Source organism: Rhipicephalus sanguineus, chromosome 6 (assembly GCF_013339695.2).
Source record: "Rhipicephalus sanguineus isolate Rsan-2018 chromosome 6, BIME_Rsan_1.4, whole genome shotgun sequence".
In the NCBI taxonomy this organism is placed as follows: Eukaryota; Metazoa; Arthropoda; class Arachnida; order Ixodida; family Ixodidae; genus Rhipicephalus; species Rhipicephalus sanguineus.
This window is the reverse complement of record NC_051181.1, coordinates 152,424,430-152,440,582: the sequence shown is the minus strand read 5'-3', so window position 1 is coordinate 152,440,582 and position 16,153 is coordinate 152,424,430. Positions and strand designations below refer to the sequence as shown.

The 16,153-nt window shown below is 45.1% G+C and overlaps 3 protein-coding genes across 8 annotated transcripts in view; 2 read left to right on the top strand and 1 right to left on the bottom strand.

Moving 5' to 3' along the window:
• LOC119396811 (peroxisomal targeting signal 2 receptor) overlaps positions 1-16,153 on the top strand; it is a 521,060-nt gene that overhangs the window by 35,365 nt on the left and 469,542 nt on the right. The window lies entirely within an intron of this gene.
• LOC119396803 (probable U3 small nucleolar RNA-associated protein 11) lies at positions 1,021-4,630 on the bottom strand. Its single transcript, XM_049417245.1, has 8 exons — positions 4,434-4,630; positions 4,304-4,365; positions 4,097-4,199; positions 3,909-4,022; positions 3,683-3,776; positions 3,119-3,250; positions 2,370-2,476; positions 1,021-1,293 (listed from the first exon to the last, which is right to left on the bottom strand). The coding sequence occupies exons 1-8, from the start codon at positions 4,491-4,493 to the stop codon at positions 1,204-1,206; spliced, it is 762 nt and encodes a 253-aa protein (XP_049273202.1). The 5' UTR covers positions 4,494-4,630; the 3' UTR covers positions 1,021-1,203.
• On the top strand, positions 8,230-10,669 carry LOC119396804 (ubiquitin-conjugating enzyme E2 J2). The gene is made up of 3 exons (XM_037664133.2): positions 8,230-8,294; positions 8,660-8,772; positions 9,661-10,669. Exon 3 carries the CDS (start codon positions 9,725-9,727, stop codon positions 10,265-10,267), a length of 543 nt encoding a protein of 180 aa, XP_037520061.1. The 5' UTR covers positions 8,230-8,294; positions 8,660-8,772; positions 9,661-9,724; the 3' UTR covers positions 10,268-10,669.

Sequence of the window (16,153 nt, the reverse complement as noted above, 5' to 3'; positions counted from 1 at the left end):
CAGCGGTTGTTGAAGAGACACTAAATGAAAATATTAAATTCGTTAGATTGATTCTTTACCTACGTTAGAGTATATCAGCGCTTTCTGCGTGCCAATAAACGATCTTTTTTTTTTTTTTTCGTAGAAAACAGCCACCGAAAGTCCCTGGTGCCGCTACTCAATTTGAATCGCCCGCGCCGAATAGAGGACTTGATGTCCCCACCTTGGCTGCCGATTTCTGTGAATCAGCGGGCGTCCGAGAGCTCCGCGGTCGTAATATAGCAACAACTATGGCTTACTGCATTTTTATTTATTGCCAAAATTTACGTAATTCGCTGTTCATCTGTAAGCCGTTCAGCAATCAAAATAGATCATCTGACGTCATTTATTGAGGTACCCACAGAGCGTGACAGAGGGCGCCACTCCAATTTCGCTGTTTCCTCGCTTAGGAATGCTCTGTTTTCGCCAGGAATGGTGAATTGCTTATTACACATGCCTAATCTTTCAATCCAGCTGAACTTAATATTTACTTTTAGTGTTTTTTAGCATGCGTGGCTACCATGTGGAAAGTACTGCTACCCTAAACTGGCGCTTGGTGGTGTGGCCACTCTTTTGTTCTCCCTTCTAAACGATTCTTCGGGTTCTATGTTTACATAAAACTGTAGACACTACAGTGTCACATATGGTTTTAAAATAAATTTTAAGGTTTGCACAACGAAAGCCATCATTTGATTAAGAAGCACACTGTAGCAAGAGACTCCCGATACGTTTTGACTGCTGAGATTTTTTCATATGCGTGTAGTGACCGACACACGAATAATTTTGCATTCCGCTCATTCAGAATGTGGTTACCATGGCCAAGATAAACTCGGGATCCGTGCTTTGCAGCACAGAGTATGGCCACTGAGATATTGTGGCACGTGGCATACAGCGTTTGGCTAAATTCATTTTCAAATATTTAATGAAAATTTAAATGAAAGCAGAGGGTACTAATACAATGTTTTGCCACTCACATTTTTCCTTGCTGAAAAGGACACAGTAAAACATGAACATATTTATTTCACAAAAGAAATGACTGTACATGCACACCTGCAGTCAGTTGAGTGGTTGTGAAACCACAAGAGACAGAAGCGACAATCTGGCTTTGCCCGACTTGTCCATTTCTCGTGGCTTTCTTTGCGTGGATGCTTTACGCTGAGCTGAATGCACCCTGGTCCTTGGCTCTCATCGCTTTCTTTCCTTTTTCCACAAGTAGACTGGAGCGGAATCCTTCGTACCTTCCCTGACTTTTTTCACCGGTGGGTTCTTTTTGTCCTGTGAATGACACATAACGCTAGTGAGATTATGTGTAAGGTACACCAGCCAAAATTTGAGGAAATTCCACTGAAATATGTTCAAGGGTACATTTGCTGCTGATACTCAGTACCTATGTCAACAGGAGAATGGAAAAAATCAAACATCTTGTGTCTGATATTTCGGTGTCAGGAATCATTTAAGAACAGGATACACAGCTTTATCACATGTTCATATGTCAGCAAATCTAGTAATTAGGTATATATTCATAGGAAAAAGCTAGTAAAACGCCACCTGGAAAAAAAGCTTATTCACTTAAGAAAGAAGAGATAATTTGCAGGTGGAGATAAAACTCAAAAATATGTATTGTACGCTATATTTCGGGAAAGCATAAGCATAAATGCTTGACTACAAGCTAGTGTACTTGAGGCACTGAGTAAAATTCAATGTCAACAAGATAACACGACTACTTGCGCTTAATCTCAGCATGCTCATGTGGGCTGCCTTGTACCCAATATGTCAGAAAAAGACAGTACAGAAACAGGGCCTAATGCGCATCATTGTGTTGGATTTCTGCCCTGTCTACTATTTCCTCAGATTTTCCTAATTAGCCGAATGAGCCCACCTAGGCTCTTGCTTCATTTTAAGGTCTACAGACCATGCACAGAGCAGCCAATTTTACAATACTTTGACTAGCATCAAGTTTTTTTAGCACCTTGATTCATTGGTTCATTAGGTTTAATGCACCACAGCATTGCACATGCTATGAGAAATTTTACAGTGGAGGAATTCACATGGGTTTTTTTAACAGGCACCCAAGTCTAAGTGCACACACTCTTTTGTAGTCTGCTCCTGTGGCAAGGTCCGATTCAGGCAGCTGCTTCTGAACTTAAGGGTGAATCGTAGAACTGTGCCCTTCCATGGGCTTCAACAACAGCACACTGAAGTTAAAAGGGTTTAGAATTGATTGACTTGGTATGTCAAATACTGCTGCAAATTTCAGTGTTGGTTACGACCTGATGAAAAACATATGGGCAGAAACACGAGTGAGAATAGATGTGCAGGTTTAGATGATGATATTTGTGTGGGAAACTTACAAGGAGCTTCTTCTTCACGATCATCTTCTGCTCGACTACTTTGAGCTCCTTTTGCCTCTCCAGCCGCTTGGTCAGCTCTCGGTAGCTCTTTTTCATTTCATGCGTTGCTTCCTGAAAACAAAAAATAGCCCTTTGAAATGAAGTGCTGGCTGCTAATGTGAAGCACTGAGTGAATGATGGGGCACTAACATCTCAAGGCTACACAGTGGACTATGGCATATTCTATGGTGGAAGGCTTGAGATCGATTTTGACTGCTTGGAGATTATTCACAAACACATAAATGTAAATTCACGAACAGTCTTGCGATCCTCTTCAATTAGAAAAACCATGAATGAATGTAACAAGTTGAAGCTCATTTGACTTCTATGACACAGAGGTGGCAGAAGCCACCTCCCTGTTACTTTCTCTGCTTTGCTGCCTTTTGCGTTTTCCTATTTTCCTACTTTAGTGGGTTTCTTCAAGTGAAGACCAACATGTTGAGAAGATACATGACGGTCATCACCTCAAGTGAGGTGCCTTCATAACAATGAAGCCGGAGAAAGCACGCCAAAGTTGAATGTTCAGCGCCTTTGAGGGGAGTAAAGCAGAGGACCAATATGACTGAGTAACACTGAATCTCGGTCATTCTGGATAAACCAGGCAAACCAGACATATTCGAAGTGCTCAGTTCAGATCAGGACATAGAGCAGCTGAAAGTGACTAATCAAATGTACGATAACAGCATATGGCATCATGTAGTTGTTCCTACTTGCCTTGATCACGTCCTCTGGAATATCAGCGATGGATTCCTTGTGAAGGGTTTCCAGTTTTGGTCGGTTGAAGGCTCGGCCCAACAGAGATGGGTGAGTTTCCAGCTTCTTGGCAAAATCAAAGTTTTGAGCTGCAAAGTATTAAACGAAACAAATATTTTGATATGTGCAAGACACTGTGAAATTCTAAGCAGTCTGATCATGTTAGGTATATGGCTGTGGAAATAGAATGCTTTAGAATATGGTATATGCTTGACGATTAAAAGCATGTTTGTCTGGAATAGTTTGTTACAAAAGCTGAAGAACACAAATCCATGGCAAAGCTTCTTAAACTTAACTCTTGAAACATCTACATGGCAAATGAATCTCACTATTATCTTGTAATATGTTTCATTCTATGCATATTTGTGTGCTCTCTCTCTTATAACGGCCATGCGAAGCACTCTTCAGGTTTGTCGAGCTACTATGAAGAGCAAACCAGCAAGCAGTATACGTATGCACATGACATTTACAAACGCATCAGAGAACTGGAAAGACTTATGAAAAGTAAGTGACTGCAATACCTTCCTTTTTGGAGTCTACAAAAAATGTGTGAGTCTTCACACGCTCACTGCTATCATCAAGAAGATGGAGGTTTGCTCGGAGTCTTTCAATTTTCTAAACAGAGGAACGAACGAGAAGACAAATTAGTATAACAAATCGATTACTGCTGCGAGTTATTCAAACACGACCAATACTGATGAACACGGCAGACATCCCTAGTATACAAAATAAAGAGAAAACGAATACCTTTGCTTCGGTCACACGCTTTGTGGTGACGTAGTTGACATCTTGTGTCTGCATAAGCTTTAGCTGTGCCGGCGTGAACTCTTCACCTTTCACTCTGTCGTGGTGCTCGCCTCCCTGAAAATTAAACGAGGGGTCGCGACGTGCACAATAACAAGGGTGATTGCGCGCCGTCTTGCACACGAGCTTACATCGAGTTTGGCGTTGACCATGTGAAAGTAGAATTCATCCGGATTCCTAGTGAGTGCTCTCTGCCGTAGTCGTTTTAGTCGCTTTTGTTTATTCTGGTAGTCCCTGTGAACGAAGAAAATTAACGCACGTGGAGTTGGCAGGCGTACGGGCATGCAGTGCAGAATCAACGGCGAGAATAACGGCCGATATATCACTGTTAAAATTACCTCGCTCGGAGCTTGTAGTCCTTCTTTTTCTCTAGTACACCAAGGTGACGCCTGGCTTCCGGCTGAAAGGTAGGGGAATCGTATACAAACATCAGCACTCAAGTTTCACATATCAGACAGATGGATTTACCTGCTGCCGCTCTTTGTGTATCCTCTGGCCTGCCTTGGCTGCTTTTGCGAATGAAGACATCTTTACAGCTGTTGATCAAGCAACGCAATCAAGTCAGGAACACGCAACTTGCGAGAGGAAGTACACAGCAATTACAGAGCCGTCGTGGAAATTTTAACGCTGTACGCCGCCATATTTGCGTAGCGATGACGATGGGTACAAGCAGCCTCAAAAGAGCACCAAATAACCGAAACCGTAACTGGACATCCTCGTGGCAGCACAAGTTGGTTGTCGTGGTGCAATCTTGCAAAAGCAAGTTATGTCTAAAAATTTTCGATTAATGACATGTTCTCGGCGTTCATATTTTTTTATTCTTGTTGTCAGCAAAAGCATGGCAGCATGGCCTTTGAGATTTGTTTTTGTTGAAGGGCAGGGGGACGTGGATGTGAACGCCCATGTGGAGATTGCAAGGCATCACCAATTTTGCGAGCATTTGCTAACTGACATGATTTAAGTGCTGCCAGTGCAGGCGTTTTAAGTGACAGCGATGCTCGCTCTGTTGTCCACCGCAAAACTGGTTGTCTCGAAGGCCACGAATTTGGCGTATTGTGAGAGCCTTCACTATCGGTGGTAGAAGCAGATCCAGAAAACGCCGTGTTCGCAAGTCGAAAGACTTCGAAAAAGGAACCTTTATTCTGATGAATGAAAATTTTAGCACAAATATTGTTGTTAGGGACGAGTGAATCTAAGAACACGTCGAGCATGCAAATATATTCGCCTGTTTCTGCGTCTCTTCGGTCTTGTTTCTGTGTTATTGCTGATACAGAAATTAAAGGGACCGACAACTGATTTTTCTCGACCCAGTTTTTTACGGCGCGACAGGAAGCTCACCCTTCGTAGCGTTTGTAGCTGCAGTGGTTTATCCGAAAAGCCCGTAGTTATTTTATAAGCAGTATTTTTCGATCTGAAAGGCTCCAAACACGCATGAAGGCTTGCTCCAGCAACGCTGAGAATTGATAGCGATGCCGCTAGCCCTTGTGAAAGCTGTCGTTGTTCTGCTTTCGCAGGAGTTACTGTAACTACGCTTAACCACCTTTATTTTGAGCTTTCCAACCATTTTTGAAAATAGCAAGCTGTCACAATGAGATGTGTGGCTTTATACACCTTCCCGGTATTTGTACAGCGTTGTGTGCGCCTGCGCCCAAGGTTGCCTGCGCCTGTTTCATGGATGGCTTCTCCCGGCGTCGTTACTCTCTCGATACACGAGCCAAGCCAAGTAATCGAAAACGTAACTGTGCATATGCACGGCCGCACCGAGTAGCAGCGCGCGTCATTTCTGAGACGAAGTGTAGGCAGCAGAACTCTGTCGCTCCAAAATCTTAGCGACCTGCTAACTGCGTGCACGGTTGCATGAGCACGCTGAAAAGTTGCTCAAGACGCGCTGACGAGCATGGGATCATTACGTCACGCGAAGGAAGCGCCACTTTAATGCATACTACTAACGCACGCCTATATGTACATTATTGTTGACTAATACCTTTTAACATAAAGAAACGAACAATATTTCAATACTAACAAAAAAATCGTCGACCGCGTACAGCAATCAACGGTCACGTGGCCGTCTTCATCGGATCATTCATGTTTTTGCCGCCAGAGGCGCCACAGGTCATTTTTCGCGACTTTCAATTAAGAAATAAAAATATAAATCCATCTCTCACGAAAAAAACAGGGTTAGTTTGAGTCAGTGCGACGGACAATCTGTACATCAGTGGAGTCAACTCATTTGATATTCTGGGCAGTTGTCGGTCCCTTTAAAATGAAAGCATTTGTGGCAAATACGAGAATTTGTAGACGATTTGCTATCCCGAGGTTCATTCAGATAAGAGGTTCTGCCGCTCCGCAACAGACCATGTTAAAGTTTGAGAAAACACACGCATCTCGAGAATATCAGACAGAAGTTTCAGTTCGAGTTTGTTATGAAAACATCACACAATTATTTTGCGATAGTATGCAGATGAGTGTCTCCCTGTCTATTGACTTTAGCGAGACGTTCGGCTGAACCCCTCCCCCCCCCCTCCAAAAAAAAAAATTAAAAGAAGAAGAGAAAGATTAGTTCACAAAAGGCGGGTTAACACAGCAAAAATTAATAGAAGTAAAACAAATAAGCGCGCACTGCCATACAGCGCGGATACAACTAGAAAAAAAAAGTGAGAACAAAAGCATAATGAAGAGTCGAGCATACTACGGGGCCAATAAGCTGTTTACGCAATAGTAACATATTTCAGTTCATGTTTCAATGAATACAAGTTAAAGTCCCTAGATTTTTCCCTGTTAATTCAAGTACACTGTAATTCAGGTATGATGATGACGACGATGATGGTGATGATGCTGCTGCTGCTGATGATGATGATTGATGTCACGTCAATGCGAGGTGACCTTCGCAAGCTTTCACTGTAGAGTTCCCCGGTTAAATTATTACCTTCAAAAATTTGTCTTCTCATTAACTAACCCTTATCTTCAGTTTGCAATGAACCTAAAACGATAGATCACTTTTTTTATCTCATGCCGCCATTTTGCCTTACTCCGCAGAATGTTTCTTGAAATGTCGACTGCAGGCTGGGATTGTCACATTTACTTCTTCTAACCTGTTGTCGTTTGGAGCCGATCAGTTCGGCGCAAGCCGCAGTGCTATGCTAACTGCGCTACATAAGTTCATTCAACCAACCGGAAGGTTACGGTGCTAGTGCTACCGACCGCTAGACACAATTTTTTGTCTATCTTTTATCGATGGTTTATTAATAATTTTACCTCTTTCACTTCTTATTTACATTGCGTTTTTCCTTTTCTTTATTTTTAATGTCGCATAGCGGTTACATTTCTTTTAATCATTGACAGTGTGGCCAATCCCCCTCATGGGTATGAGGGGGATTGGCCTTTAGGCGTTTCCTTTAGGCGAAAAAAAAAAAAAGAGAGATAGCTTCGTTGTACAAGTTTAACGCCAAAAACGAGAACCCCCCCCTCCCCGTCTCATTTGCCCGAAGCGACTCACTTGTCAAAATGCTTTGCTGGACGTGTTGGTTCATGGTCTGGAATAGGTTTGAGCGCGAAAAGACGGGGCATAAGAAGACAAGACGACTGAACGAGCGCTCTTTTAGTCGTCTTGTCTTCTTGTGCCCCGTCTTTTCGCGCTCAAATCTATCCCAGATTCACTTGTCGTGTTCGCTTTCCGGTCTTTGTTTTTTTAAATGCCCTTTTAAACGGAGGCAAAACTTTGTCGAAAATCTAGAGGTACGCGACTCACTGCAGCGGGCCTCTCCCGCGTTGGGGCAGTCAGGCCAAGCCCGACGTAATTTATTTAATGCGTTACTCAGGCCGTTCAACTCTTTAACGATGCCGCTTAGTGGGTGCACGTCCTAGTTATTAAGATTATTGTCATCACTTAATTCTAGCCTTGCCATAAAACGTTTCCTACCGAGAACGTGCTGATATTTAATATCATAATATCAATAAGCACATAACTATGCATAAAACGTTTTCTATACGCAATATTCCGGAGCGGACGACAGCTGAATTTTATTTAGTCAATCCTCTTCCCCTTACGATCGTGCAGAAGGTGTGCTTTATATTTCGCTTTTTTTTTTCTGGTATGAGACACGAAAGATGGCAGCTCAAACAGAATTAATACTCGCGAACGATGCGTCGACGCCGGTGTGATTTTAATCTTAACTAGAACACCAAACAATGCACGCGCGAGCGCCCGTTCGTCTCGAAGGAATGAATAAAGAGAAAGACGAAGCGTATACCCAGCTATAGGTGCCGCTCTGCGAGCACGTAACGCAGAGCTCTGCGCAAATACGAAGCATCCTCGGCCGATCGTGCATGGTAAGAAACCTCGCCCCTCTTCTCTTTTAAGTCACGATGCGAGAGCTCTCCCGTTTCGGCGTCCCCAAGCGTAAAGGCTTATTGAATTGCCGACGTTTCGCAGACACTCAATGCCGTCGGTGCTAACGGTCTGGGTCCCTCCTTGGAATTAAGCGACGCCGCAGTAACGCAGCTCAGCACAAAGCGCTTTCTTTTTTCAATTTGCACAAAGTCGTATGCCAAAGACCCGTTCACGGATGCCCGCCGTTAGAATATGAGCGGTGCGTTATAGCGTTACGGCGGTGAATCGAAACTAAAGTTTAATAAAGGCAACGCGAATGGCGATGTTCCTAAGCGAGCTACCCTTTTTTCGTTCTTTCTTGCAGACCGTTATGGCATGGAGCACGATTAAAGAGGCGCTCTTCTGCGAAGTACGTGCTTAACTTCCAGCGCAGCTCCTGGATTGGAAGAGGACGTCCACTTGAAATAAGGGGAATCTGTGAGTATGCGTTTGTTTGCTTGCAGCCGTTGTCCCCTCGTGTAACAATCGCGTTTCTCCCCCATATTTTGTTCTCTTTTAGCGGATACAATTTAGTCGGGAATTAGCGATGTCCCAGCCCACGTATAGAGCTGGGTTCGATTTTTATTAATAATCACACTGTAGGAAGATTACTGAGGTAATTTGGAAAGCGTCGATCAACTTTACAATTTAATTTTACGTGACTATTTCATGCATTACAATTATGTTATACTATTATATTATTGTCGTACACTACAGCAACATCGAGAGCTGTTATGTTGTAATGACTTTCTCACGCAACGTTATCCCCTGACCACTTCACGGTTAAGAGTAGAATTTTCTGATGAGGTAACTGTTAGTTGCCAGCAGTTTTGGTGTGTCTTCGTGAGCGTTAGTACAAGTCGCACTTCGACTACTTGGGATGAGAGACTTCTGCGGATGCGATCGACTAGCACGATCGCGTCTGCGGGCCGGCGTAGCGAACATCAAACAGCCAGTAACCGCGAAACTATACTGTAATCATTATATTCATTTTCCGTTCGGTTTCACTTTGATGTAGGCCCGCGGCAGACCACTTCACTAGGAAACCCGGTATATTAGAGTCAAATTACTTATGGTTTTCAGTCATTACACGGAGTCTCATTTTCTTGTTTCGCAGAGACGAAAAATACTTGAACAGGTGATGTCACTGGAGCCAACGTCTCGACGAGTGATCTTGTCTTCTTCAAGACAATGCCTTGAAGAAAAGACCAATTGTCGAGACGTTGGCTCCTTAGACACCCCCTGTTCAAGGTTTTTGCGTCCCTTCAAGCTTCCATCGTACCCTGAACATTCTGCCTTATTTGCATTTCTTTTTTCGTGCTTCAGACGCAGGCGCGAAAAAACAAAGCGTGCAGTGCAGACCCGATCCTATACGCACGTCACATCCGCCATGAGCCGAGGAAGCAGAACGGCGACGCAGCGCCTGCGACTCGAATACGCCAAGCTTCTCAAGGAGCCCGTGCCGTACGTCTCGGCCCACCCGCTGCCGGCCGACATCCTCGAGTGGCACTTCGCCGTCAAGGGACCCGAGAACACCCCGCTGGAAGGCGGCGTCTACCACGGCAAGCTGCGCTTCCCCGCCGACTTCCCCTTCTCGCCACCGTCCATCTACCTGATCACGCCCAACGGTCGCTTCCAGTGCAACACCCGGCTGTGCCTGAGCATATCCGACTACCACCCGGAGTCCTGGAACCCTTCCTGGTCCATGTCCTCCATACTGACCGGACTGCTCAGTTTCATGGTGGACGAGACGCCCACGCTCGGAAGCCTTGACACCACGGTCGAGCAGAAGCAGAAGCTGGCCCGCGAGAGCTTACGCTTCAACCTCGAGGACAACGTCTTCTGCGAGCTCTTTCCCGAAGTCGTCAAAGAGACCAGAGCCGCCCTAGCCGCCGACGCGGCCGTCAAAGGGGACTGTCCGCAGGTTCCCTGAGGCTCCCGCTTCTTCGGGGGCCCTCCCGCATCGCTCCCTAACCTCCTTATCCTACAATATGCAGCTCATTATAACGTACCGGCCAGAGACGTCGTCTCGTCGAAGTGAGGCCCCTGTTTTCGTGGGGCCGATCGAAGCTTCAAGATGCACCGCGAAAGAGGACGTGCTTTGCCAACGATGGACGTCAGAGTTCGTAACTCGTTAAAGTGGCAGGGATAAGGCCGATGGACTTTTCCTTACTTTGAACACGTCACTCAAGGAGTTCGTCACAGTGCACAGACGCATCGTATGAGAAGCGGGACGACTGCTACGTGGGTCTTCGCAACGTGAAGCAGGGTGCACGAACGCAGCTTCGGAACTTTTTCAGGAGGTTAAGGAAATAGCCCATTAAAATGTACCATGTGCGGGAACGTCTTTGTTGATTACTCAGATATGCACGAGTTCAGGACATGTGGCCTTACGGCTTTGCGGAAGAACAAGCTTTAACTCGCCTTACATTGTCACACAAGAAATATCCAAATGGGCGACGCCTAAACAGATCTCTCAATAGACTCATTATATCCCAAGTTGGCTGTGCGCACTCTAGTGACTAAGCTGGAGCTTCGTGGAACCCTATCTTTAGAGCTATAGTTATCGGCTATGGCGGGCGTGGACAGCGTGGCTTGAGCGATTCGTTTGTCACCATGAACCACACAACCACAGTTCACTCAAAATCGCCACGCTCGAAAAAGTTGGCCACATATTTGCTCAATTCACCTGCATAATGTGCATTATCTGCATTATCTGCATTAATATAATCAGTCTGATTGCAGTGGGCGTAGTCGGGCTGATGCTGCTACTGCTGATGATTTGCTGAATTTTCCGTCGGCAGTTGCGCGGTGACACGTGAAACGCAGTAGACCACCACTAGTGAGGGAGAGGTGACACCGATAAATTTTATTATCTCCGTGCCAACTGAGAATTCGAGGTGTCCCAGCATTACTTTTCTTGACCAGACTTTGCAGAAATGAAACTACAGTAATGACACTACAATAATTCAATTTCATTTTGCTATGATGAGTAACCTAATGAATTAACTTCGTGTGCTTGTAATTTGGTAATGCTATGAACTACTTCAAGTAATATCAACAAAATTACTCATTAGTTTTCCGATTACTAAATTTTGACTCTGCCAAGATTGTTCCACATTACTTTAGTTTTATGCATATTAATTTTCAGACCTACTCTTCTACTTTCCGTATCCAGTTCAGTAATCATGAGCTGTAATTCGTCTCCCGCGTTACTCATCAATGCAATGTCATCAGCGAATTGCAGGTTACTGACATACTCTCCATTAACTCTTATCCCTAATTCTTCCCAATCTAGGGCCCTGAAAACCTCCTGTAAACACGCGGTGAATAGCATTGGAGAGATCGTGTCTCCCTGCCGTACGCCCTTCTTTATCGGGATTCTGTCGCTTTCTCGCGGTAGGTGTCTCGCGATAGGCGCCACTTATCGCTGTCGTGATAGGAGGCGAGACACTGGAAGTTGTAAAGGAGTACGTCTACTTAGGAAAGGTAGTAACCGCGGAGCCGAACATGAGAGTGGAATAACTAGAAGAATAAGGATGGGATGAGGCTCATTCGGCAAGCATTATCAAATCATGAATGGTAGTCTACCACTATCCCTCAAGAGGGAGGTATATAACAGCTGCATCTTACCGGTACTTACCTACGGAGCAGAAACCTGGAGACTTACAAAGAGGGTTCAACTTAAACTGAGGACGACGCAGCGAGCGATAGAAAGGAAAATGATAGGTGTAACCTTAAGAGACAGGAACAGAGCAGAGTGGGTCAGGGAACAAACGGGGGTTAAGGATATCATAGTTGAAATCAAGAAGAAGAAATGGGTATGGGCCGGGCACGTAGCACGTCGGCAGGATAACCGGTGGTCATTAACTGACTGGATTCCAAGAGATGGCAAACGCGTCAGGGGAAGACAGAAAATTAGGTGGGTACATGAGATTAAGAAGTTTGTAGGTATAACGTGGCAGCAGAAAAGCACAGGACCGGGTTGATTGGCGGAACATGGGAGAGGCCTTTGCCCTGCAATGGGCGTAGACAGGCTGATGATGATGATGATGATGATAAAATTTTGACTAATATATAGCATGGTTATTTCCCTTATAAAAAATTTATCAAAATAGGAAAGAAAAATAACAAAGACAAGTTAATCAGAATGAAAAGCGCCAAGCATGAGAACGAGGCATGCCCACAGAAAAGCCGCGTAGCGTCCAAAATCGACACCTTGAATAACATTGCTGGAAGGCCATGACCCTCAAAGCTCCAGACAATGATGAACGTTTGTTAAAGTAATTTTATTCCTTTGCAAAAGTAATAGTAGTGTGATGTCATTACTTACGGACAGCTGTAATTTGTAACGTAATGTAATTACTTTTAAAGAAATCCCAGGTGAGTAATTAGTAATGTAACTTAATTATTTTCTGAATGAAGTGAGCACCTAATGCAACTTAAGTACATAATGTAATTAAGCACCCAACGTAACCTTAATGCTGCCTAATTATGTTAAATTCATTTTTATGAGCAATTTTGCCATCTCTATTGGCAGATAAGGAATCGTGCTTTATGAAACACTATTGCGCTGAACGGACGCACACCGCTCGACCTTGTCTTGTCTGCAAGGGCAGCAGAGAGTGAAACGTTTGGAAACGTACGTGGCAGACCGTGCAGGGACAAGACTGCTCCAGGGGAAGCTAAGGGGGGGGGGGGTCAAGAGCGGAAGTGTGCTAACCACGATGACAGACTTCCCGGCGTCTCGCGGAAATAGCTGTCATGTCAGTCGGCTGGCGTTTAACTGTGTCGAGGACACTGCGGCATTTGCCGCCAGTCTACTCCGTGCGCACTGTCGCCATTCGGAATCGACGAAGTAGTCATTGCTAAAGCACTGGTTCACATGTATACGAAAGTAGGTGCACACACGAGAACTGGTGGTTTCACATCGCATCCAATGTCTTCGTACGAAACCAATGTTTTCATATCGTACTTTTATATACATTAAATCTTAAGTTTGGGCTGGTTGGTTCATCGCTGAAAACATTGACGAGTAGAGCAAAGGGGGCTTAGCCCCCCCCCCCCCCACTCCCGAAATAATATTCTGGCTGTGCTCTTGGTTCTCATGTATTCGGAAGCATACAGTTTGTAAATTGGAAATAACGGCTTCTCGTCATCATGGCGAGCTAAAGCTTGAGGGGAATGTACTCGATAGAAAACAATAGGAGGGGGAGGGGGGTACAGCAACGGCAGCCAAATTTCCATAGCTTCACTGCGAGCGCGAAGGATATTGATTCAATTGAGCTTAGAAAAACACAATTGAATCAACAATCACAAACTATTGAATCAATTCCTGCGCGTTCTTCTGACCCGTGCAAGCGAGCAAATCGCAAAGCAAACATGGCTTTTAAATCTTTATATCTGAATGACAGACGTTTGCCCACATGCACTATGCTATTTAAGGTAAGTTTAGAAGAAATCCCGTGTTTGTAAGTAATTTTGATCTACTTACTCTACCAATTTATTTCTGCGTAAGGCGTTTGCTATTTGCTGTGTAATTTCTTTAGAACATGTGCGCTACGGCTAAATAGTGCATAAGCTGTAGGGCCACTGTCAGGAAGTTATTTCTGCCGTACATCCTTCTGACTTGTAACGTCTTGGAAACAATAAAATGAATATCAAACATAAATGAGTGACAAGCATCTCAAGAGTCTGATTCGCTGATATTGTTGTTGATGGACAGGGCTTCGTTTTATTTATAACTGCAGCGTATAGCCCAAACGCAAAAACAGAAATTTTCTTAGTGAAACAATTCTTACGAGTATTCAAGGAAGGTTGCCTCGACCTTCGGATAAATCCAGCACCGAATGTTAGAAGCGCGTTTTTCTTTCTTTTTGTCGCGACCCCCATATTGCTCAATATATGCGACCGGACGTTTCATGGTCAGCCTGCAAGCGCGTTCGCTGAAGCCGACCGGCCTAATTCTCAAAAAGAAGAAGAAATATAGAGAGAGTATGAAGACGTCCTTGTTGTGATGCATCGATGGCGTGTTGGATGTGTTATAACGCACGCGCTGCAGAAACAAAAGAAATGTAAATGTACACAGATGGCCGCGACGCGCTACATCGAATCGGGAAACGCATGGCTTACCGGCGTGCTCGGTCTCGTCTCACAGCCGAAGCCCAGGAACGCGTGAATCTTCTTTAGAGGCCAAGCGTATGCATGGCACAGGAACCTCGTTTACTGGGATGATGGAGCTCTTGTTTTGTGTTGTTCAACAAGAGCCTGAACATCGCGCTGTTCTGACTCGCGTGCTGGCTGCAACCATATACACTCTTGCAACCAAGCACTATAGGCGTGAATTCACGTACAACCTGCGACGAACTCTACGAGTTGCGTGATTCCCGGCAACAGTGCCACGCGAGCGTGACTTGCTGTGTGGGGCTCTGCTACGCGCACGGGAGCCAACGGAAAATTCCGTTTCCGATCCGCAAAGCGGAAAAGAATGTACACTCCTGTTCATGTTTATTTGTTTGTTAACCAGGCAGAGTTTTACGTATTAACGCATGCGTAGCGGATAAACAAATGGATAAAGATATAGAAATGGCTGAATTTCGTCCGTAGGCGTGCACATGCGAGTTTTGTGGGCTCGCGCCAGCATACAGCGGAGTATCTCTGAGTGCATTCTGGGATGCCTTGCTGTTCGCGCAAGTTGCTTAAAACCTACAATACAGCGTGAGCTCATTGATAACATAATGTGTTCTGAGGCTTTCTGAGGCTGAACAATGATTGGCGCATTGAAACATCGTATAGTTCGATATTAGGTGTATCGAACGGCAAATGCCAACAACAAATTCATGTCTCTTGAACCCAGCAAGGAAATACGGTAAAATTTTCTCTCTCTCTTGCTAAGGACATCAGGAGTATGTGTCGGTCACAGTTCCGGGCTTTCTTCTAAATGAAAGTTTCTATGTTCTAACCACAGTGAATACTTGGATTCCTGACTAACTGCATCAGCCGGCAGCAATGCGAAAGAAATATATACTTCGCCTAGTTGTCCAAGAATTTAGTCGAAAACTTATCCTGTATACAGGTAACTCGTCTCGGGAAATATGAAGGCTAGAGCAGTAAACAGGCGCCGGGTACAACTGCGGGGTCAAAATGCCGGATGTCTTCATGGTCCAACGCTGGCTCGCATTCTTTACTATCACTTGAAGCATATGCGTCATAGATTGGCCATGAAAACGGTACCAACGGATACACACTGGCTCAATCCACTATAATGCCCAAATTCTCAAGTCAGCATGGTGAAGTCTGTGCGAAAGCTCCTCTCGAGAAGAGCGACACGTCGATCCCATAAAGAAGACAATGACCTGCAACGCAGTGCCATGCTTGTCAGACATCGCGCGTCGTCCCCCGAGCGCAAGGTCGGGTTCTGATTCTTGATTTTCGTTCGGTTTGCACATTCGCCGGCGGGAACGAAAGGCCTTTCTCGAGTGGTTGACTGACTGCACTAACCCTGTTCCCACGGACAACCGCCAGGAGGTGTCAGGCGACCGCACAGATGCATGCAAGGTCGTGTCTTCCCGTGCTCGCCAACGTATGGCGGTTCCCCTCGGTTGGTTTTGCACCCACCCTTGTGAAGGCATCGACAAGCCGTTAGAAGGCGCCCCAGACGACTTCCTCCAGTCAGTGCGCCGTTCTCAGTCCTGACTATGCGAACGAGAGAAGCGCGAACGGATCGAGCGCGAAGACTTACAAGACATTTCAGAGAGTCCGTGTGAACTCGGCACAGCGGAAGAAGGCAAACTCGGAGGGTTCGACGAAAACCGACAGA

Excerpts from the sequence above, each read along its gene's own strand:
- LOC119396803 (XM_049417245.1), bottom strand. The coding sequence starts at position 4,493 with ATGTCTTCATTCGCAAAAGCAGCCAAGGCAGGCCAGAGGATACACAAA. Across the intron at positions 4,200-4,303 it reads GACTACAAGCTCCGAGCGAG|GGACTACCAGAATAAACAAA; the intron begins GTAATTTTAACA and ends CTTCGTTCACAG. Across the intron at positions 1,294-2,369 it reads TCGTGAAGAAGAAGCTCCTT|GACAAAAAGAACCCACCGGT; the intron begins GTAAGTTTCCCA and ends TGTCATTCACAG.
- LOC119396804 (XM_037664133.2), top strand. The coding sequence starts at position 9,725 with ATGAGCCGAGGAAGCAGAACGGCGACGCAGCGCCTGCGACTCGAATAC.